The 23857-nt window shown below is 45.9% G+C and overlaps 3 protein-coding genes across 7 annotated transcripts in view; 2 read left to right on the forward strand and 1 right to left on the reverse strand.

Moving 5' to 3' along the window:
• The window catches only part of PMPCA (peptidase, mitochondrial processing subunit alpha), a 12632-nt gene extending 6826 nt beyond the window's left edge, over positions 1-5806 (reverse strand). Inside the window, exons 1-8 of one of the 2 annotated variants that reach the window (XM_075905586.2) lie at positions 5650-5806; positions 4298-4500; positions 3583-3662; positions 3228-3310; positions 2863-2957; positions 1598-1698; positions 515-778; positions 65-157 (exon numbers count right to left, since the gene is read on the reverse strand). In XM_075905586.2, coding sequence (XP_075761701.1) covers positions 65-157; positions 515-778; positions 1598-1698; positions 2863-2957; positions 3228-3310; positions 3583-3662; positions 4298-4500; positions 5650-5702 — 972 coding nt within the window. In that variant the 5' untranslated portion in view covers positions 5703-5806. Of the gene's footprint in view, positions 1-64; positions 158-514; positions 779-1597; positions 1699-2862; positions 2958-3227; positions 3311-3582; positions 3663-4297; positions 4501-5649 lie in introns of those variants that run through there. The other variant, XM_089772968.1, reaches the window with a different exon arrangement.
• Positions 5807-5848: 42 nt separating this feature from the next.
• Positions 5849-16895, forward strand: ENTR1 (endosome associated trafficking regulator 1). 2 transcript variants are annotated; one of them, XM_075905587.2, is made up of 8 exons: positions 5849-5996; positions 6077-6156; positions 7746-7970; positions 10866-10939; positions 12052-12163; positions 13025-13087; positions 13941-14080; positions 16168-16895. In XM_075905587.2, the coding sequence occupies exons 1-8, from the start codon at positions 5945-5947 to the stop codon at positions 16259-16261; spliced, it is 840 nt and encodes a 279-aa protein (XP_075761702.2). In that variant the 5' UTR covers positions 5849-5944; the 3' UTR covers positions 16262-16895. The 2 variants fall into 2 exon arrangements, with proteins under 2 accessions (XP_075761702.2, XP_075761703.2); XM_075905588.2 differs by having other exon boundaries at positions 13947-14080.
• A 2731-nt stretch (positions 16896-19626) lies between these two features.
• The window catches only part of SNAPC4 (small nuclear RNA activating complex polypeptide 4), a 31899-nt gene continuing 27668 nt past the window's right edge, over positions 19627-23857 (forward strand). The window contains exons 1-4 of one of the 3 annotated variants that reach the window (XM_075905569.2): positions 19627-19784; positions 21159-21302; positions 22377-22417; positions 23169-23330. In XM_075905569.2, coding sequence (XP_075761684.2) covers positions 19739-19784; positions 21159-21302; positions 22377-22417; positions 23169-23330 — 393 coding nt within the window. In that variant the 5' untranslated portion in view covers positions 19627-19738. Of the gene's footprint in view, positions 19785-20373; positions 20508-20613; positions 20765-21158; positions 21303-22376; positions 22418-23168; positions 23331-23857 lie in introns of those variants that run through there. The other 2 variants (XM_075905571.2, XM_075905570.2) reach the window with 2 other exon arrangements.

Consider the following 23857-nt stretch of genomic DNA (forward strand, 5'->3'; position numbering starts at 1 on the left):
ATGGTTGCTCAGGGTTCTGCTAGTTTAGGGTGTGCACAGCAATGAATTTTGAGACAGTACTTACCAAAAATGAGCAGCTTTCTAACCCAATCATGATGTGGGTCAGCTCAGGAATTGGGGTGGGACCCAAACTCACATCTGACATGTCTTTTTCGAGCTGTGTGGGGGAAAAAAACTAATTAGGATTGAATTTGACCTTCAGAGCTTGGCCTGGTAAATTACAGAAATCAAACACTTTGATTTCCCAAGCAGCAGCCACAATGGGCGCACACAGAGCTTGTGGCATGTTCATAAGCTTGTATGTCTGTCTATACAGTAAGCAACTGCAGGTACAAGCAAGCACTGATGTCATTAACTGCTTTGTGGGTACAAGTGCTGTTTATCGTAAACTCAAGAGATGCCCTTTTGAAAATGAAAAGGCATCATTATAATCAAATCAAGGGAGTCCAAACCTATTACTTGAACACAAGAGAAAGTTGCGTGACACACTGATTAGTTCTTGCTTTTATTTTACCTTGACGATTCCTCCCGTGTACTGTGCGACTGATCTGTCAACTTGCTCGGACTTGTTGCTTCCCCACACCGGATCTATACCAAGTAGATACTTCCTGGCACATGCCACCAACTGCTCATGCTCTATCCCAACCCCAGCCAACACCATCCTGTCAGGTGTATAGTAATTCTGCAGGTACGAATGGAGCACTTTCCGATCAATTTTCTCTGTGTTTTCCACAGGGCAGAACCTGTTGAGTCCCACGGTGTTCTCCCGATAGGCTGCCTATTGGAAGGGTGAATATACATCCACTCTTAATTGAGAGCACAATGCTTTGTTCTCCCACAAAATTATGGTCTGAGACTTCCCTTCCCCTTATCTAGTGATGATGACAGGTTATCGTTAACCAGCAGCCCTGCCAAAGCAGTCCAACTGCCCATGCCACAGGGCTACTACACTCAGCCAGCTCCCTGCCTGCTCCTATTTAAACAGTTAACCAGTTAAATGTTATGTTTAACCAGTTAACTGATTAAGCAGGATTTTACATCCCTGGTCTGCTCTACATGGATATTAATGATATCACGGCCCTTTTGTATGAGCAGGGGTTTCTGCAGCCTATACATCCAGGGGTAGAACGATGTTCTTCCCCCCCCCCCCCTACAGCAAAGTCAGGGCCCAGACTTCAGTTGTACTACATGAATAGACTGTGAAATGCTTTTGGATCCTTGTAGAGAAAAAGCATTGCATCAAGGTAAGTTATCCTGAAGGTACAAGCAGGAAGAACAATGGAATGCTGGAGATAGGTAGTTCTAAAAGAAGCATGAAGTCCAAGTATCAAGAGCCCCACCCAAACATCTGCAGTGTGAATCAACATCAGTCCATGTTGGAACCTTAACAGGCAATTTCTTGACTTTATCTCATGCAGAATATGGAGTTTCAAAATGGAGATGTAAGCAAAATACTCCCGGAATTCTATGTTAGCATAATAAAAGTCTGGTTTTAGACCAGACAAAAAGTATTACTGAAATTAAGTAAGGGGTGAGAGAGACTGCAGCACATATTGCAGAGAGCAATTTGTGGGAAACAAGCCCCACAGCAGCTTACCGCATGTATCATCTCTGTTAGTAGAGGTTCTGGATCAGGTCTCATATTCAGATCTTCGAGCTCAAACCGCACAGCCATTCGAGTCATCTCAATTTCTTCATCTACGGTGAGAGAGAACAAAGGATGTGAACAACTGTCCACACAGACTGAACAGATAATGAACTCCCAGGATCCTGCACAGACAGTGAGAAACACCATGGGATGTTGGCTCAAGCAGAATCTGTTTGAGGTCCAGAAACAAAGAAGCTCAAATTAAGGGGGACAGAAGAAAAAAAAAAAAGTCCATGAACACTAGGGATGTAAAATTTCGATTATTTGGTTGATCGAATAGTTGATGCAATTTGCATTGACTATTCAATTAGTTGATAAGGGCACTTCCTCCTTTGAAGTGTAACATGCCCAGGGCTGTTGCTACACTTCAAAGGCGAAAGTGCGGCGGGGAGCACGGGGCCAGTTGGGGACTCAAGCAGTCCCCCTCGCTGGCCCCCTGCTCCCCATGGCATTTCAAAGCAGCAGCGCCACGTGGAGCCTGGGGTCAGCTGAGGACTCTTGAGTCCCCAGCTGACCCTGTGCTCCATGCGGTACTACCGCTTTGAAACACCGCAGGGAGCCCAGTTTCAGGCTCTGTGCAGCATTTCAAAGTGGCAGTGCTGCACGGAGCCCAGGGACAGTTCCCGGCTGACTGTAGGCTGACATGGTGCTGCTACTTTGACACACCGAGTGAAGCCTGAGCCAGGCTCCGGGCTGCATGCAGCATTTCAAAGCAGCAGCGCAGTGTGGAGCCCGGGGTCTGGCCCCAGGCTCCACGCAGTGCTGTCACTTTGAAGCACCCCCTCCTCCCCTGCCTTTGCTGCCTCTTTCTGATAGAGACAGAGGCAGGGGGTAAGCGACTAGTTGCTCACATCCCTAATGCACACTATTCAGCATTAGGTAAAAGACTGAGGCTGCTAGGAAATCAGCAATCAACTGGATCCATTGGCAGATTAGGGCTATATTCTCTGGCCATCCTCTCAGATAGATGCAAACAGTCTAAAACACACCCTCTTGCCAGAAGGAAGTGGAAATGATTAGCCTGTCTCAGAACCATATTAACTTTTATAATTAAAATATTCTAGAATGACCTAATGTTTGCTCCAGTACTCAACACGGACTTTGTAAAGTCTTTAAATCAGTGGGCTGTAGTGAATGGCAGTTCTGAAATCATTGTGTCATGCAATGCAGTGATTGCGTTTCCTTTCCTGAAACAGTGTTTCAGATTCTCACACCTGATAATCTGGGCTGTAGTACCACATCAGCCAGTAGATTGACCACAGTGTCTAGGCCTTTGGCATCAGCAGAAACAGCATACATTGTGGTATCCCTGCAATACAAACAGATGTTTTGCATTCAGTTTACAAGTGGAATATATGAACTGGTGATACCTGGCCAGTAATTTGAAGATAGTAAAGTGCTAAAATTCCTTTTTTATATTTACACTAGCAGCCTTATTGCAATTTGCCACAGATAGATTACTCTTGCTATTCAAAAAATTAAGTCACTACTGGGAACAGAAAAGCAAATTGAAGTCATGCTGCCATCAGCCATTATGACAACTTTTCATGGGTGGGGAAATAGAGTGTAAGACGTGTACCTTGATGCTTGACAATCACAGATGCCACCATGCTTTTCCAAGGTGAGAAGAATTTCATCTTTGCTGCCAAACTGTGCTGTAGACTAACAAAAGAAAAAAGTGTTAGGCACATGCTTCGTAAGACTTATTTATCATTTGTGAGTGTAACCTATACAGAAGCATTTGCTTTTCTTCCACTTGAAGGCAAGTAAATGTAGTGAGTTTGAGATGCATTCCTTGAAGTCAGTAAAAATCTTAGGTGCTCAAAGAAGGCAGACTTGGGCCTAAATAGCCATACTAATTGCTGAGTTTAGTTTTTTTGGTAAGTATTTAACACAGAGGTTTTAGGAACCTTATTGTCACTAACAGTACTTACAGAGAAAGCCAGCTTTTCCAAAAAGTGTGAAATGCCACTAAGGTATTTTGCTTCATGTCTTGATCCTGAATTTATAAGAACTGATAAAAACACAAACAAGTTAATATTTTAACCTCAAAGCCCATTGGCTGGCTTTACGAGCATGAGAAAGCATGAGACTAGCAAAGACCATCTCAATTTAAAACAGTTATTTCAATGCATTGGATTATTTCTAAGTAAATATTTGACTTCGCATATCACTAAGGACTTATCCTCACTGCAAAGTTAATTTGAGTTATAATTCAAGTGTTACTGCTGTCCATACACAAAACCCCTTGACTCAAGCAAGGTGCTTTTATCTCAAGTTAGCTGGCTCACCAGGGTATAAGCTAATAATCAAGTTAACACAACCCCTCAGTGCCTCTCCTCTGGCTTGAGCTAGACTAACGCAAGAGGAGTAACTCAAGCGTAGATAACTCAAGTTAATTGTGCAGCAAAGACAAACCATTAGCTAGGTCTATATCACATTGGTACCTAAATACCAAATCTGTTCCCAATAAAATCGATGTGAATTTGGCCACTGTTGCCAAAGCAGGATGTGGTCTTCTAGATACAGTAGATCCAGATGCAGTGATTCATAGATTCCAAGGCCAGAAGGGGTCATTGTGATCATTGTGCCTGACCTGTATAACACCAGTCATAGAACTTCCCCTGCTTGAAGTCATTCAGTACTTACTCCCTACAGTACAGAACTGTCCAAATTTGTTTTGTGATGCAATCCGCAGTCCGTTCTCTAGTGTGGTAACTTTGGTTTCAAATCTCTCCTGTCCATCAACTGTTGCGAAGACGGGATTAGGCACTCCAGGCAGAGGAGACGTGAGAGGGATATTGGGACAGCCCCCACCACTGCTGTATTTTCTGTAAGCTGCCAGGCCAAACCTAGACATTTGTATAAGAACTTTAATCAGTGCACCAGACCTAAGTCCATCGCACAGGTTTTTAGAAATCATTGTACCTAAACAGTGCTTAGATGAAAACAAACTTTGTTTTTGTGGATAAAAGTAACAACATACATATAATCAGGGCTCGCCCCGCTCACCAGCCGCGTTGTCCAGTGATCTGCGCATGTGCAGATCACCCGAACCCGGCTCTTCCGGGTTGTAATCTACTCGCCCATGGTGAGTAGATTACATAGTTTGTCGAGCCCTGCATATAATCCATAGTCAGCAATAACCCAAATTTAGGTGATGAAATGTAACGAGAGTTTAAGATATCAGTGAAGTATTTGAGTGATTTTCCTGACTGTTTCTCATAGGCACCCCAGCTCATCCCTGCTAGTATTACGACAGTGCTGAGCGGGGCCAAATAAGTACTTAAGTAGATGCATGGAATCAACGGGCTCTGACCTCAGTAGTGACAGTCACACTGCCAGAAGGCTGATCAGGTTTCCAATTCTGTCTACCAAGGGCTGTTCAACCTGCAGCAAACTGTAAAGGAGGCTAAACAATCCTGCGGTTGAGGGTTTCTAGCCAAAAGAAAACCCTGCACGATGCCCCAAGAGAAGGAGGCTGGGTAGGGAAGACAGTCAGATTTGCTTTTATATAGGCCCCCTTATTTACGTGCAGGCTGGGACCTGGTCTCTATTCCGGGCTCAGCAAGGTTGAGCGGAGAGCAAGAGGCCCCAGGACACACGAGGCTCTGGTGAGGTCACTTGTGGAGAGCAGGCAGGGGCGGGCGGAGGGCAGCAGCCCTGAGGGGGGTGGAGGCAGGGTCCTCGGGGAGGGGATGGCAAAGCAGTGAGGCGCCAGTGATGGGCAGGTCGGAAGGGAGGTGGGGGGAGGGGGATTCTTAGAGGGCAGCTGTCGGGGGGGCCGGGGGGGACCAGGACTCCTGGGGAATCTGGAAGAGGTGGGGGGCGGGGAGAAGGGGCCTTGGAGCCCCAGTGGGGGGGGGGAGACCCCTCTGTGAGGGGAGGGCTACAGATCGGTGAGGGGGCTCCAGAAGGGGGAGGTGCGGAGTCACGGGGGGGGGGGGGTCACTGGGGGGGTCCGTTCTATTTCACCCCGGGGGGGGGGGCGCTGCTCTCACCTGCGAACCGGGCCCCACGCGCCGCCCCGCACGCGCGCCATGTTCGCCGCCATCTTATCCCCGGGAGCCGCCGCCCGCTCGCCCGCCCCTTCCGCCCGGCCGGCGCGGAAGCCACGTGGGGAGGGATGCGCGAGCCGCGTGCGCAGGCGGGGCGGGGCTGAGAGCCCGGAGGCGGTGGCTCATTGGTTAGAGCGGAGGAAGGGGCGGGGCTTCCGGCGGCCGCGGGTGGTCCCGTTTCCGGAAGGGCGGAGAGTGGCGCCGGCCCGCGGCCTGTAGCCCTGGCTGAGGGGGGGCCATGGCGGGGCGCGCCCCCCGCTCCCCTTCCCCGCCGCTCCCGCCCTGGCCCGGTGAGAAGCGGGAGGGGGCGCCCCGGGATCCCCCCCCCCCCGCGTGCGCCCCGCTGACGGGCCCCTCTCTCTCCCCGCAGGCGCGGAGCCCGACGCGGCCAACCCCTTCTCCTTCCGCGCCTTCGTGCGCAGCCAGGCCCGGGGCGGCGCCAGCCCTCAGGTAGCGGGGCCCGCGGGGGGGCCGGGAGGGGGAGGGGGGGTGCGCGGGGGGGCGGGGTAGCAAGTTAAGGGAATGTGGATTGGATAAATGGACGGTAAGATGGCCAGAAGGCCGGGCCCAGCGGGTAGTGATCAACGGCTCGATGTCAGGATGGTGGTTGGTTTCTAGCGGAGTGCCCCAAGGTTCGGTTCTAGGACCGGTTTTGTTCAACATCTTTATGAATGACCTGGATGAGGGATGGATTGCACCCTCAGCAAGTTTACAGATGACACTAAGCTAGGGGGAGAGGTAGATACGCTTAAGGGCAGAGATAGGGTCCAGAGTGACTTAGACAAATTGGAGGATTGGGCCACAAGAAATCTCATGAGATTCAACAAGGACAAGTGTAGAGTCCTGCACTTGGGACGGAAGAATCCCAAGCATTGTTACAGGCTGGGGACCAACCAGTTAAGTAGTAGTTCTGCAGAAAAGGACCTGGGGGTTACAGTGGATGAGAGGCTGGATATGAGTCAACAGGGGGCCCTTGTAGCCAAGAAGGCTAATGGCATATTAGGTTGCATTAAGAGGAGCATTGCCAGCAGATCCAGAGATGTCATTATTCCCCTTTATTCGGCTTTGGTGAGGCCACATCTGGAGTATTGTGTCCAGTTCTGGGCCCCCCACTACAAAAAGGATGCAGACGCATTGGAGAGGGTCCAGCGGAGGGCAACCAAAATGATTAGGGGTCTGGAGCATATGACCTACGAGGAGAGGCTGAGGGACTTGGGTCTGTTTAGTCTGCAGAAGCGAAGAGTGAGGGGGGACTTGATAGCAGCCTTCAACTTCCTGAAGGGAGGTTCCAAAGAGGATGGAGAGAGACTGTTCTCAGTAGTGACGGATGGCAGAACAAGGAGCAATGGTCTCAAGTTGTGGTGGGAGAGGTCCAGGTTGGATATTAGGAAAAACTATTTTACTAGGAGGGTAGTGAAGCATTGGAATGGGTTACCTAGGGAAGTAGTGGAGTCTCCATCCCTAGAGGTGTTTAAGTCTCGGCTTGACAAAGCCCTGGCCGGGTTGATTTAGATGGGATTGGTCCTGCCTAGAGCGGAGGGCTGGACTTGACGACCTTCTGAGGTCTCTTCCAGTTCTATGATTCTATGATAAGGGGATGGTTGGATGAAATAACATGATCTTGGTAACTAATTGACCATTCATTATAGGGAACTTTCTGGGTGTCTGGCTGGTGAGTCTTACCCACATGCTAAGGGTTTAGCTGATCGCCATATTTGGGGTCAGGAAGGAATTTTCCTCCAGGGTAGATTGGCAGAGGCCCTGGAGGTTTTTCGCCTTCCTCTGTAGCATTGGGCACAGATCACAGCTGAAGGACTCTCTGCATGTTGGGGCCTTCAAAGTATTTGAAGGCTTCAATATCTGAGACATAGGTGAGAGGATTATTCTAAGAGGGGTGGGCGAGATTCTGTGGCCTGCACTGTGCAGGGGGTCAGACCAGATGATCATAATGGTCCCTTCTGACCTTAAAGTCTATGAGTCTATGAGGCGCGCGCTCCCCGGCCCCCCCCACCACCCCACCTGCGCCCTCTCCCCCGCAGGACGCCGCCGCGCCTTTCTTCCCGGACCCCCGCGCCGCGCTGCCGGAGGAGGCGGAGTGGAGCGGCTCGTACCAGCCCGCCGCCGTGGAGCGAGCCCTGCGCAGCCCCACCGCCTGCACCGAGCTGGAGGACGCCGCGCCCTGGCCGCTGGATGATAGCGAGGAGCGGAGCCTGGCCCCGGGCGGCGACGGGCGCCACCCCCCGCTGCAGCCGGACCGCCGAGAGGTAAGTGGCTGAGCTCGCCGCAGGGAAGGCTCCCCGCCTTGGCGCACGAGTGTCCGGCTTCGGAGGAGCTAGGAGCTTTTCCCCGGGAGCAGAGCGCCTGGGGTGTCGGAGTCAAGGGGGCTGAAGGAGTCTCTCTTGTTGCACCAGCCAGAAGTGAAAGGAAGTGCAGCTGGGGCAAAAATCAGCAGGGAGCTGCTTATAGAGCTGGCTGGGACCTGGGGACAAACAAAAGGAAGTGTTTCTTAACTTAGCACGCAGACAACCTGTGGAACTCCTTGCTGGAGGATGTTGTGGAGACTGGGTCTTGAACGGGTTTGAAAAAGAGCTAGATAGCCATTGATGGACCTAACCTCCATGAATTTATTAGCCAGGGTGGGTAGGAATAGTATCCCTAACCTCTGTTTGGAAATGGGTGATAGGAGGATTACGTGTTGTGTTCCCTCCCCTCTGGGGCATCTGGTGTTGGCCACTGTTGGCAGACAGGATACTGGGCTGGATGGACCTTTGGTCTTTGTCAGTATGGTCATTCTTACGTTCTTATGAATTGTAATAGGACAGTACCTGTAAGAAATGTAAGTTCCTTTCACTGCTGGGACAAACTGTCATGGGTCAGAGTGACTAGCTTATAGAGCACTTCTTCAGGTCTGAGGAAAGCACTGTGAGGGCATGTCTACACTACTGGCCCAGCTCATGGGCAGTTATCTTGTATAGTCATGATAAATCAACCACTACTTGACCCAGTCGTGTCTGCTCCAGCATGTCACCTAAACATGAAGTTCAGAAGTGTGGCCAACTGGAGAACATCAGCCATTGATTCTCTGCAGGGAAGGACACCACAGTAAGATCTAAGTGTGTCAACTTCAGCTATGTTTTTCATATACAGCTGAAGCTGTGTGACTTGGATCAAAGTCCCACAGTATTATGGATCAGGCCTGAATATTCTTGCTAAACAGGGCCAGATGAACTCTTCTGTGGACTGAAGGCTATTAGATTTTTGTGGGGCTCTTCTATACAAGTCTTTTTCCTAATGTAGAAGAAAATGATCACAATTATGGCATCAAGACTATGAATGCTGTATTGAATTTGCCTTTAATTTACATAAAGCTTTTCTATGATTACATTTCAATCTTAAAACATGTAGAATATAGTTAAGCTATTTCAAAATAACCCTCCTCTTACTTTAGAGCAGTTGTTATATTAGTTTCTTACTGGGAGGGAGTTTGGATGCAGGAGGAGGCTCCATGATGGGGCATAGTGTTTGGGTGCAAGAGAAGGTGAGGAGTATAGGTTTAGAGAGGGCAGGAGGGGATACTGATTTGGGGCAGCAGGATAGAGCGCAGAAGAAGGTGTGAGGTGTAGGCTTTGGCCAGGAGGTTCTTACCACAGGTGGCTCCTAGCTGGCAGAGTTTGGGCAGGCTGCCTGCATGCTGTGTGCCACTCCTGGAAGTTGCTGGCTTGTCTCTACATGCCCCAGGGGAAGGGGGACAGTATATCTCTATGGTGTTGCCCCCTTTAACTCCAGTTCAGGTCCTGCTGATTGTGGGGGCAAAGGAGGCAATTGCCCTGGGACCTGCTGATTCAGAAGGGTCTGGGGCACTGGCCACCGCCATTGCTTTCCAGGCAGCACTGAGGGCTGTCTGCCTGCAGTCCTACCCCTTCTGCCCAAGGCCCTGCCCCTTCCAGAAGCATGGACCCAGCTGGCACCCACCAACTTGTCCAAGGACCAGTCAAGTCTGTTGGCTCCTTGCTCCCAATGGCTGGTTCCAATATATACATAATTAATTATAGATTTAATTTTGTGTGCCTCAGCCCCTCCAGCCCCTGTGTTAATCTGGCCCTGCAGTTAAATACTTACTTCTTCCACTTGGTATTTAGCTTTGACCCCATTTCCAGACCTGAAGAGCTCTGTGCTTATCTCTCACCAACAGAAGTTGGTCCAATAAAAGATATTCATCCATCCACCTGTGCTTTCTAGTATATAATCTGGTAGGTAGTGAAGTTTGGACCTTAAATTTGCATTTTACGATTTTATAGAAAAGTTATTTTAGATCATCCTAAAGCAGGGGTGGGGAACTTTTTTGGGTTAGGGGCCACTGACCTACAGAAAAATGAGTTGGGAGGCTGCATACAAGCAAGAACCCCCCCCCAAAAAAAACCAACTTCACCGAGGTGGCCCCCAAGTGAGGAGAGAGACACTCCCTATGTATCCCTCGTATGCGAGAGCCTTGGAGGGCCCAGGCTAGTAGATTTTGTGTGCTCCAGCCCTACAGGAGGACAGCTGGAGCATCAGTGTGCGCTTCCCAATGTTGGGGGAGAACCCTGAACCTCAGGGGCTGGATCCAGGCAAGCCAGGGGCCCGCATCTGGCCCTTGAGCCTTCAGTTCCCCACCCTTGCCATAAAGGGTCTTTAAAATGTATCCTTGTTGTCACTGAAGTCTCTGGATGGTACTAAGGCAAATTGGCTTCATAGCTGGAAGACTATAAAATGAAACCCCTTGAAATATTTCTAATTTTTTCTTTATAATATTAGTTAAAAAGTAACAATGTGTGGTATAACATGAAGGTTTTTATAGGCACTCCGGGTGACCTATGCAATTCATTCATTGTTTTGTCATATATTCATACCAATAATCTTTATACAGGTACACACCTGTCTCAGTCTCTCTGTGCCTCACTTTTTTTCTCGGCTGGAAAAGATTATTATTTTGGTTTGGAGAGGATATATTCTTAAATATTTGTTAGTGAATTTAATTCTTGGAAAGTGACAAGATTTTTTTTCCAGCTCTAGAAGTGAGACTGGAAGATTTCAGCTATTGCTGGTTATTTGCATGCTAAAAAGATTGATATGATCACAAGTCTATACATTACTGATTTCTAATGAGACTTTTTCTGCAGCTACAAGAAGAAAATGCCAGACTAAGAAGCAAGATTAACCAGCTTCTCTTCCTCTCTGAAACTCAGGCAGCCAAGTATGTATACTACAGCAGAAAAGAAATCGTTAACTTAATGAATAAAGACAAAATGCTGATATTCTTATGCCTTGATAGTGACTAAAATAAGATCGTGACAGTTTATGCTATTGTAAGACGTCTTGCGACAGAGTTATTCCAGCTAAGAAACTGGCTTCTAAGAAATCTGGTGAATTTCCTTATAGAAAGAAATTAGGGAAAGTAGGTAAAACGTTAACCTGATTTGGTATCTTGTTGGGTTTTTTTAATAATAATTGGAGCCAAATCTTGTTCTCTTTTACAACCTATTCAACTCAGTTTTAGTGTGGGCAAGTTTGCATATTGATACACCTCAGACTTTCAAGCAATGCATTAATAATAATCTTTACTTCACTCCTGTGAGGCAAATGAGAATATACCAGTAGGGAAATTGGTGGTAGGGAGGTTAGGTAAATTTCCCCAGGTCACAGGTGAGTCAGTGACAGAACTATAATTAGAATGCAGTAATTCTTCTCTCTGCTGCACCATGCTTCCTCACGTACTGAGACAATTCACACTTTCCTAAAAATGGATTGTTGCATCCCCACTGCATCCCCACTGACTACACCTCACAATGGCTTGAAAAGCATGTTGATCTTAGCCAAAAGGCAGAAAAAGTGTAGAGGGAGACTGAATGGACATGTGCAGAGATTGTGCTACATAATTATCCTTAACGCTAATGGATGTCCAACAAATCTCAAGGCCTAGTCTGATAATCTAATTCTGTGGGTGGATTTTCTGCAGTGTTAGAATGAAAATTTTTGTCATACCAAAGCCTTTAAGACAGTGGTTCTTAACCTGGGGTGCACGCACCCGCTGGGGGTGCAAGATGCCCTTCTGGGGGTGCGAGACATGCCAGATTTTTATGATATATATTATGTTTAAAGAACTGACCTACTTCAACGATTTTTAATAAGGGGTATGAGAACATATTTGGAGAACCAAAGGGGTGCAGGCTGCAGTAAGGTTAAGAACCACTGCTCTAAGATGATTTAGAAATATTGGACCCATAATGGAATCTTCTTGCCTGCAACATTTTGTAATCTTTCCCTTTTGAATGCATATAAAATGCCCACTTTGTTCTCTTTAACAAGGGTAAGGACGCTTGAAAGAAAACTAGAAGAGAACAGGATTAAAGAGCAAAAAGAGGCCCGGGATCTAGAAGCAATGGTGCAGCATGTAGAACAGAATCTCCAGTTGATGACAGTAAATACTTCTTTTTGTTCTTATAGTGTAGAAGCATGATCAGGGCTTCCCTATGGGTTTTTGTCTCCCTCCTCAAACACTGGGGGAAGCATAAGCAGTGCAGGCGGGTATGGGTCAGTAATGGTAACACTCTTCAACTCTGTCACTTGGGCTCAACTTTTTCCTTTAGGTAACTTGTCTCCTGAATAACGTGAGACAGTTTGTCTCCCACTTCTCATAGGAGCCAATGAATGTTACTGATAGCACTTCTGAAGCAAGGGCGGCTGCTGTGAAAAGGAGTGGAGTTCCATTCTAAAGCATCTCAGTTGCATAGTGGGCAGGGGTGGGGAACCTAAGGCCCTGGGGCCAGATGCAGTCGCTGCCTTGCCTGGATCTGGCCCCTGGGGCCCAGGGCTCCTCCCCCTCACTCCCAGCATTGGGGAGCCCGTGCTGGTACTCCAGTCCCCACTGCCTCCCACCCGGCTGATTTTTTTTTCCTTCCTGTGGGTTAGCGGCCCTGACCCAAAAAAGGCTCCCCACCCCTGATTTAGAATCTTAATCACTCATATTCAGCTGTTTCTCTGCAGCCCTCTGGAAACACCCAATTTAGGCCTAATTTACAGTTATTTACGTAAAGGCATTGTCTGCAAGAAAGCTGGTAATTAAGTCGTCTGTTTGTTTATAGTGAGCACATTTTTTCCTTATTCAGAAGAAAGAAATGTATTGCTGCTTTGATCACTTGATTGGAATGTTGTATCCCTTCCAGATCTTTGGTATGATGTTTTAGTCTCTTTGAGGTAGGACTTGTACATTCCTCTGTATTAGGAAAATGCATAGTGCATTCTGGCCACTTATCACAATATAAATAATCTTGTATTCCAGAAACGGGCTGTGAAAGCAGAAAATAATGTTGTAAAACTGAAACAGGAAAATGCATTACTTCAGGTATGAAGCTGTCCTTTCCCTTTGAAGGTTCTTTTACTGTATGAACTTCGGGTGAACATATATTGATACTGAACAGAATTTATAACAGTGCTACTGGGAAAGTAGCCTTACCTGTGCCTTATTTTTGTAGATTAATCTTCTATAAAATGTTCTTGTATTCTGATTGCATGTATATTGAGTCATTGTGAACCAACCATTCAACAATGCTGAAGTTGAGAGTCATGGGACAACTGTGAGGCTTTTTATCTTGCAAACCAGAGAATCTGGGATTTCTTATTTCTATTGGTGCAAACGCTGACTTTTAGCCAGGGTATGTTGTGGTAGATGACATTAAAATCATATTATTCAGATTAACTTCTTCCTCATCCTTAGTGCACACTCTAAATTTGAGCAGATTTAATGCCTGCTATCACACTGCTAAAAGAAACAACACCTGGAAGTCCAGCTTTCTGATATTAAATATTAGCTTGTAAATAAGTTGAAAAATCCACTACTATAATATCACAATTGTAACTGAGTAAGGGAATCTGAAGAAAAATGATGTTCAGGACGAAACAGGTTTCAGGGCTGCTAACTAACAATCTGCCAGTGCTAGAAGCACTTGCTGGGACTAGTACAAATGCTTTCAAGTCTAGTAAAGGCTTCCAAGATTTAGTCCTGGGTCAAAGATCACATGAAGAATTTTGATCACTGTAAGTGGCAATCATGATCTTGAAGATAGCATATGTTCCTAATGGAGAGAGCCCTAAGTTGTTAGCATTCAAGTACTCCTGTTTTTTCATGCCATCTTAGATAGATAAATATGTATCTTCTCTAGGAAAATTGCTTGTAATAAACTAAACCTTTTCCTAAGGTTCAGATGAAGAATTACAAGACAGAGAATGAAGTCTTGAAGACTGGCCAGTCTGCTAGTTTGTCTGTAGTGAAACAAAATGCAGCTGTTGCCTTACAGAATCTCCTCAGCGTAATTACAAATTCACGCTCTTCAATAAAGTAAGTTCAGCTTTATAATGAGTATTGTAAAGTAAATAACTTGTTCTGACAGGAATCCACAGATTAAATAAGGACAGTGCTGGGAGGCTCTTCCATTGACATTCATCAGATCATGATTTCACCTTTTGTTTACATTTTTGAATGTTTCACATAACCTGGACAGAACAAATAGACTGGACAGTTTCACTTTTTGGTTCCCTTAGAGTAGCTCAATGTTGCTCTGTGTGCGCTTTGCACATATTGCAAGGAAACAATTGCATGTTACCATTCAAAATGAATTCCGTTTTCTGTGTAGTATTATGCTTTTGTACAACTAGTGTTTTAAAAAATGTAAATCCTGAACTACTTGAATCTCAGGTGAATTTTGTAATTCCAGAGCAGTGTTTTTCTTAGCAGCTGAAGTTGCATAAGTGTTCTTTAATATAAATACGCTACAAATGCCCTTTTTGTTGTTCTCTCTCTTTGCATATGCACCCTTTTTCTGCCAATATTTCCTGTTACTTGTAATTAGGGCTATCATGCAATTTAAAAAAATAAATCATGCGACTAATTGTACCGCTAAAAATAATAGAATACCGTTTATTTAAATATTTTGGATGTCTTCTACATTTTTAAATATATTTATTTCAACTACAATACACTGCAGCCTATATTTTTATTACAAATATTTGCATTATAAATCATATTTTTCCGTTAATCTAATACAAGTATAAGATCAAAGTGCAATCTCTTTATCATGAAAGTTAACTTAGTTGAACTTAAAAATGTAGAATTATGTACAGTGAAACTACATTAAAAAGTAAAACCATGTATATAACTTTAGAGCTGACAGGTCCACCAGTCCTACTTCTTGTTGAGCCAATTCTAGATAATCATGTTTGGTTACAATTCGCAGGAGAAAATGCTGAATGCTGCTTGTTTACCACATTACCTGAAAGTGACAGGTGTTCACATGGCACTGTTGTAGCTGACATCACAAAATGTTTATGCCAGATGCACTAAAGATTCAGGTGCCCCTTCATGCTGCTTCCACTATTTCAGCAGACATGCATCCCATGCTGATGATGGATTCTGCTATATAACAATCCAAAGCAGAACAGACCAAATGCATATTCATTTTCATCAGCTGAGTCTGATACCAGTAGCAAAAGGTTGATTTTCTTTTCTGGTGGTCAAGGTTCTGTAGTTTCTGTATCAGAATGTTGCTCCTTTAAAACTTCTGAAAGCATGCTCTACACCTCATCCCTCTCGGATTTTGGAAGACACTTCACATTTTAAATCTCAGGTCACGTGTTACAGCTATTTTTAGAAATCATACATTAGCACCTTTTTCTAATTTTGTCGTATCAGCTGTGAAAGTGTTCTTAAAATGAACATGTACTGGGTCATCATCTGAGCTTCTGTAACAAGAAATATATGGCAGAAAGTGGGTAAAACAACAGGAGACATACAATTCTCCCCCAAGGATTTCAGTCACAAATTTCATTAACACATTTTTTGAATGAGCTCATCAGCATGGAAGCATGTTTTTCTGAAATGATGGCCAAAGCATGAATAGGCATATGAATGTTCAGCATATCTGACATGTAAATACCTTGCAATGCTGGCTACAAAAGTGCCATGTGAATACCTGTTCTCATTTTCAGGTAACATACATAAGTAGTAAGCAGGATTATCTCTTAAATGTAAACATGCTTGTTTCTCATGGCAGTTGGTGAACAAGAAGTAGAACTGAATGGACTTGCAGGTCCTAAAATAACATCTACATTTTTAAGTTATGCTTTCAAAATAGAGTGCACTACAATCCTTGTATGAGATGAATTGAACAATACTATTTTTCAAGTGCAAACATTTGTAATAAATACAGTGAGCACTGTGTAGTTTGTATTCTGTGTTGTAATAGAAATCAGCATATTTGAAAATATAGAAAAACATCAAAAATAATAAATTTCAATTGGTATTGTATTGATTAATAGTGTAATTAATCATTATCCATTTTGGGGTTAATTATATGAGTTAAATGGGATTAATCAGCAATCCTACTTGTAATCTACCCTGTTTAGTATTGTTTGTTTTTTAAATTCTAGGCAGTTGGTCTCTGGAGCAGAATCATTGCAGGTTGTTGCTGAACTCCTTAAATCAATAGACAGGATTTCTGAAATTTCAGATGATGGATCATGAAAGAACCACTAAAGGAATGCTACCCCAAGAGTTCTAGAGTTGTTTACATATAGAAATCACTATTTTTAAAGATTGTTTACTTTAATATTTAAAAAAAAGTAGTGTCTTTAAAATATGCAAGCTTTACCCTTAATATTTTTATTGTGGGAGAATTGTTATGCAGTGGTGCAGTATTAGTCTTCTTTACCTTGTATCGACAGTACAATGGCAGCAACTGGGTCTCTGAAACCTGATCCAGCACAGCATATACACTGTGTTTTGCTGGATTGGAACCTCAAAACCCAGCTATTATTCTTTGTGCATGTGTCTCCCATTAAAATGAACTGGAGCCCTTGACTCAAAACACTGTGCTCACTGCCTTTTTTCCTCATTCCCTCTAGTAGTACTGTGTCAAAGTATTTTATAAATGGTGGGAGCAAATAAATCTTTTTTGTAGGTATTTTTTAGTGCCACGAAGGATGAGGTGGAGAAAATATTTTATGAACACTTGTATAATTAAATATGAAAGAGACTATACAATAAATAATACCTTAACTGTTTCAGTACTTCCTAAATATATTACAAATGCTTTTTAATTGTGATGTTTTTTAACCACACTTTAAAAAAAAAAAGAAATTAAACTGCAAATACTGTGTGTTTGAGGTGGCTTTTGATTGTTTAAACAAACTGGTTTTGGGAAACTTAAATTGTGGATTCTTTTTAAATGGGAAAAAGGTCACTTGGGTATAGGTGGAAGCAGATGCTTTATGTACTGGACTACTTTCCAAAAGGGCCAGAACTTTTATCTATAGTTCCACAATAGCTTATTCTGTGTGTGTACACAATTCCTGTTTTAAACACCAGGGAACTCAAATTTGAGTTGAAGTGAACATTATAATTACAAAAATCAAGGAACTCTCCTTATAAGAATGGCTGTACTAGATCTGACTTGAGGTCCATCTAGCCCAATGTCCTGTCTTCTGATATCAGAGAGGGAGCCGTGTTAGTCTGAATCTGCAAAAGCGGCGAGGAGTCCTGTGGCACCTTATAGACTAACCAAAGTGTTGGAGCATAAGCTTTCGTGGGCAAAGACCCGCTTCGGTTAGTCTATAAGGTGCCACAGGACTCCTCGCTGCTTTTGTCTTCTGATAGTGTCCACTGCCAGCTGCCTGTGACTGAACAGGACAGGTACTCAAGTGATCTATTCCCTGCTGCTCATTCACAGCTTCTGGCAAACAGAGGGTAAGGACACCATTGATAGACCTCTCCTCCATGACTATCTGTTAGAGCATGTTGTGAAGGCCAGGACTTGGACAAGGCATTCTACAGGTTGGCTGCATTTTGTAATGAAGAAATATTTGTTTTGTTTTAAACCTGTTGCCTCTTAATTTCATTGGGTGCTCCTTAGTTCTTGCGTTAAGGAAGTGCTATTTCTTTCTCCACACCAGTCATGATTTTATAGACCTCAATCATATCCCCCCATAGCCAGCTCTTTTACAAGATAAGTAGTAGTATTACTCTGTCCTCATACACAAGCCATGTTCATATTCCTAATTTGTTTTTCTGAACCTTTTCCAATCTCTTTTTTGAGATGGAGCTACCACATCTGCATTCAAGATCTGGGTGTACCATGGATTTGTATAAAGACAATGTGTTTTCTGTCTCCTCTATCCCTTTCTTAATGATTCACAGTGGTGGTTGCTTTTTTGACTGCCAGAGTGGCTGTTTTCAGAGAACTATTCACAATAACTCCAAGATCCTCCTTGAGTGGTTACAGCTAATTTAAACTCCCATTTCATACTATAATTCAGATTATAAATTTCACATGTGACAATAGAGCTAACATTTCAGTGTGCGAAACAACTGCCAATGAAGTATTAGTGACTGGAAAATGGAGAAGTAGGGAAAGACATTAGCATTTGAGTTACTAATTACTGCAAATGTGAGTTTCTAATGTTAGTATGGCAGATGCAGTGAAGAGAAGTGTGGGGAATGTAAACATTGCAGAGCCCTAACACAGTTTTACATGGTTTTGCTCAGTCTTTAGCACTGAGGTGGGCCAAGTGGTATGCATGAAGGGTAGGCCTAGGAAGACGGACCAACAAACTCCAGCAGAGGCATCTCAGGTAGGTACTTTTATTTAAGATCAGTTCTCATGCTGGGGATTGGGATCCCAAAGTTGATCACGACTCCATTGTAATGGGTTCACCAGGGCTGGTTTAAGGGCTGAAGCCTGAGGACTTTAATCCTTAGTACAGTGGGGCTCAGGTTACAGGCCCCCTGCCTGGAGCTCAAGTCCTTAGGTTTCAGCTGTGCTCCCCTTGCCCTGGAACAGTGGAGCCCAGGCCCTTATTCCCCCATAGCAGGGCCAATGGGGCTCTGGCAGGCAGCAAGGGCCATGCTCCTTTTTTTCCATCCACATGCGGAATAGATTTTGTTCTGTGCAGTGAGGTTGGTAGCTTTGGTCAGGTACAATTAAGTAGTCTTGTCAGTTTCACAGACACCATTATTCATCTTGTAGAGTGGATCTGCAGGCAGGCTATGCTTCTTCCCCTGCTGCCCTAGAGCTAGCCGGGTGCCCTATCCCGCCTCCCTCCTGCAAAAGCAGCTCTGCAAATGTTTCCCTGGGCAGGAATCACCCTCTGAAATCAAGGCGAAATCAAGCCCTGGCGGGCCCAGGGTGTCATTCATCGGAGCCTTTTCACTACTGCACAGAGAATGTCCCACAATGTGTGCGTTGCGTTGTGCTGTTTGGAACACATGCCTTTGTCTCCGCTGGTGTGTTCTTGCGCAGGAACGGCTGTTCTTCTGCAGGGGGTGCCCACTCTTGCGCAAGAAGACTTACAGTAAAGAGGGATTCTGGTGCAAGAGCAACTCTAACAAGTGCAAGCTCTTGTGCACAGAGGGCAGTGTGGACGTGGCAGGGGTTTCCTGCGCAAGAATGCCCCATGGCCATGAGAGCTTGCTTGTGCAAGAGCGTGTCCGCATGGCCATGGATGCTCTTGTGCAAAAGCACGTGGACGGGTTCTTGTGCAAGACCCACCAGTGTTGTGGACAGCCCATGAGCTCAGCTCCCCCTCCCCCGCCAGGGGGCAGCAAAGGCCCCGCCCGTGTCCGCGAGCCGCGCTGGCTGGGGGTTGGTGGAGCAGCGAGTAACCCCTCCCCCCGGCCGCTCCACAGCCCGGCGTGAGCGAGGCAGCGTCACCGCCTCCAAGCGCCCAATCACCAGCCCCCGCCGCGAGTCAGGTGACCGCCGCGGCCCCAGCACGGGGCGGGATTTGGCCAATCAGACAAGGCTGCCGGCGGGCGGGGCGGGAGATGGAAAAAGTCCAGTCCTGAGCCGCCTCCCTGGGCACGTGACAGCGACCCTGGCCCCGCCCCGCCACGTGACGTCGGCTGCCCAATCAAGTTCGCTCCTAACGGCCGCGGAGAGTCGCCTAGGCGCTGAGGGGCGGGGCCAGTGCGGCCGGGCCGGGAGGCGTCCTGTGAGCCGCGGCGATGGCCCATCCCCCGGGCCCGGCCGGCGGCCTCCTGCGCGAGCGCGGTGAGAGGGGGGCCGGAAATTCTGGGGTTGCCCAGAGCTTCCGGAGTCTGCTCCCCCCGCCCCCCCCGGGGCCCGCACCCCCTCCCCCACCTAAACACCCCCCCCCGGGGCCCGCACCCCCTCCCCTCCCCCCCCCTCCCCCGCCTAAACAGCCCCCCGGGGCCCCCACCCCCTCCCCCGCCTAAACAGCCCCCCGGGGCCCGCACCCCCTCCCCCTCCCCAACCCCCCCCCCACCTAAACACTCCCCCCCCCCGGGGCCCGCACCCCCTCCCCCACCTAAACACCCCCCAGGGCCCGCACCCCCTCGTAACCCCCCTCTCGAGCCCACACCCTTTCCCCCACCTAAACCCCCTGAGCCCGCACCCCCTCCCCCACCTAAACACCCCCCCAGCCCGCACCCCCTCCTCCTCATAAACACCCCCCCAACTAACCTCCCTGAGCCAACAACCCCCCCAGCCTGCACCCCCACCTAACCTCCCGAGCCCGCACCCCCTTCTCCCTCCTAAACACCCCCCAGCCCAAGCCCACACCCCTTCCCTCACCTAACAATCACTGAGCCCACAGCCCTCCGCCCAGACTATCTTCCTCCACCTGCCTCAGGCTCTGGGAGGGAGTTTCAGTGGGGGAAGGGTGCTGGCTCTGGGCTGGGGTAGGGGGTTGGGGTGTTGCAGGCTCTGTGAGGGTGTTTGGGTACTTGGTGCAGGCTCTGGACTGTGTCAGAGGTGAGGGGGCAGGAGGTCTGAAGGCTCGGGGAGGTGGTGCGGGGTGTGGTACTTACCTGGGGCAGCAGCTTCTGGCAGCGGCTCCGAGGCTGGGAGTGTCTCAGAGTGCTGTTGTCTGCAGGCAGTGCCCTCCCATCTCCCATTGGCTACAGGGGGGTGGGCAGCATGTGGAGGCCCCCTTCTCAGTCCAAAGGCTGCATGGATGTGCTGGAAGCTGTGTGCGGAGCAAGAGCAAGCAAGACCCCCCTGTCCCCCATGTATGAGCAGGTGGGGGGGGAGATGGGTGGTACTGGAGGAGAGCCTGGGCACCTAACTGCTGGAGCTGGGCCCCAAATCAGAAATATTCTTGGAGCCTTGGCACCATGGGCCCATATAACTCACTCTTCCTGGGGTAGGATTGTGCTGTGTGTAGGGGTTGGTACATGATTTGGGTCACTTGGAAAGTGTTCCTGGGGGAGGGTATCTAGGGGACTTTCCCTATTGCCATTTACCTGTCCACCCTTTGAGCCTGGGCTGGGGAGAGTGAGGGTGGCTGTGAAACTTCTGATGCCAGCACCAATCCTCCCATTCCTAGTGGGGGAGAAGGGGGAGGCCATGCCATAAATTACATGTGTGTTTGCTGACTTTTGTGCCCTTGTCTGTGTCTTTCAGAAGTCATGTCGCCTGTGGATTTACAGGCCGAAAGAGAGAAAATCAGGCAGGAAATAGAGGAGTTAGAAAAGAGCTTGGATCCGGGCATTCCAAGCATTGAAGTTCTTGTGTCGGACTCCAGTCTGGATTCAGATTCTGACATAGGTCTGTTCTTGCAGTGTGAAGTTAACGTCTCTGATATCTTATAGTTATTATAATTGTGCCCTATATATGTGTCCTTCAGATGGATACTAAAGACAGTGGCTTTATCTCATAATTACATCAGATGTGTGTGCAGAACTTAAATCTCAATGTTTCCTGGTTGAAAAATGCTCTCTGTGTCTGGTTTGTAATTTATGAAAGACTTGTTTGGTAGCATGGGAGAAAATTAAATATGACGTCTTTCTCGTTGTGTGCCAAAAATCCTGTGTCTGTACCATTTATACTAAGCGGTCACTTGAAAACTTTGAGACTATGAGGGTCTTCCTTAGTTATTTTAAAATCACTTTATGATATATGCCAAAGAGCTTTAGAATAATATTTTACAGCTAGAAGGGACTGTCATGATTGTCTACTCTGACCTGCATGTAACAGGCTCAAGAGTGTCTCTTAGGAATTCAATCAGAAATAATGGGCTTCATGCAGGAGATATAGTATAGCTAAAAGAGAACATCCGTTTCTTCCTCAATATTTGAACCTCTGACCACTTACATACAAAACATGATGCTTTCCACTTTTCTACTAAGCCACCATCAGCTAGTCTTGGTGAAAATGGTGCACATTCCTCCAGTTCTCCACATACCCAAGTATATGCTTACCTTTAGTAGTCTTGTTGAGAACAATAATGGAAACTATTTACTGCTGCCATTTGTGGAACTACTCAAGCTTCTAAGTTAAGCACTTTCTTAAGCGTTGTAGGGTTGGAGCCATAGTCATCTTGGTTCTGCACCCTGGATTATTTGTGTAACTCACTGTCGAAGCTTAATTACAGCTGTAGTTGAGAAATGTTCTTTCATTTTCCAAAGCGCCCCAAAAAAAAAAAGTTTGCAAATGGGTGATTGGTTGAAGTTTGATCTTGACAATTTTAACAGTGACCTAGAATGGTGTTTGGTCAGACTTAAGAAATTATATATTGTTCTCTCTTCTTGTGATCATCTTAGCTGCAAAGCTTTTGTTTTCAAAGCTCTTGTCGTCTTTTCCTCTATATTTTATTTAATCTTGTACTTCTGTTTCTAACAGGTGATCTGGATGATGATGATTCAGATGCCCATACTGAAATGGTAATTCATCTCAATAAAATGATGTGTTTTAAGCTTTCTGCTAACAGAGGCAGAGCAGATAGAACTTTATACATCTGAAGGAAGCTTTTCACATTGTGGCAGCTGGTCAAGGGAAAAGTAGCACCTAGAAAGGGAAAAGTTACAATTACATTTCATTTTTATAAGCCGATTACTGTTTTTTCTTTAGAAAAATAAAATATTTTAAGTGAGTGAGAGTTTCTGTGAACCCCGATAATATTTAATAATATTTGCATAACAGAGCACATACAAAGGGGACTTCCTTTGTATGTCAGATTCAGTTGACATCACAGCAGGACTCTTGGCATTTCATATCTGGCTAGTTAGATATTTGGATGTAGTGCATTTGCAAAAAAGCTGTTTCTCTCACAATGTTTTTAGTGCATCGTTCATACAAACTATCTCTAGGCACTCTAGAAATCATGAAGTTGGCAGAGATGAGTGGGACCTAGTTCTGGAAGGCTGGCTCGTATTATCAGGGGAGGAGGCCTTGGCATCAACAGCAGGTTCAAGTTCAAAATCAGCAACGGAAAAGGGAGAGGAGAAATATACTATCAGCTTTGTCTTGGCAGTGAGAGCTCTAAAGGGGACAGCTGGGTCAGAGAAGTATAGTTGTGAGATTCCTGATGTTAATGGTAATGGCTGGTTAAATAAAAATCACTGTCTGTTCAAAGCAAGCTTTGTTTTCTTCCTTTTTGTTTGCTTAAGTTACACTTATTTCACCTCTCCTCAGGAAGTAGAGAAAGGAGGGGGCAGTGGCAATGATGATGACATTGATAACAACCTTCCAGCAGACCCAGAAACATGTTTACAGATGAACCTGGTGTATCAGGAAGTTATTCAGGAAAAGATAGAGGAAGTTAACCTTCTGATTGCACAAAACAAAGAACAGCAGGTAGGTGGAATTTGGAAGAATGTTCCTTGATGCACACTGGATTGTGGGATTTGGGGGGGGGTTGTTTTTGGCTCCCATTCATGTCAACTTGGGGAAAGGGAGTCCTACAAGTGTCGTTTACATCAGAGTGAATTGAGTATTTGAATTGTGATTTATTTGGTGAATAATCTTTAAATCTCAGTAACTTTGAAGAGTTTATTAAGTAACAGCAAAGGGAAGCATCATTTGCCCTTTTTATTTAGTGTCCTTTGTCTTCCTCTTGCTTCTAATGTGTTTGTGTGTTTTTGTAATTCCATTCATGAGTTACACACTTCCAAGCAGTGTGCCCCTAATGTAGGGGAAGCTCTCACATTATAGTAAAAATGAAACCAAATGATGCAAAAAAACCCCCATCAATGTGAGAGGTAAACTAGATTTGTCGTATTTGGCACCATGTGAATAAGCAGTTTCTTTTTAAAGTAGATTGCACTAAATTTTTCAGAAATAACTTTATCCACAAGGCCTATAAACTTGTTAAGATAGGGATA

The sequence above is a fragment of the Pelodiscus sinensis genome, chromosome 23 (genome assembly GCF_052426305.1).
Source record: "Pelodiscus sinensis isolate ZL-2025 chromosome 23, ASM5242630v1, whole genome shotgun sequence".
Lineage (NCBI taxonomy): Eukaryota > Metazoa > Chordata > Testudines > Trionychidae > Pelodiscus > Pelodiscus sinensis.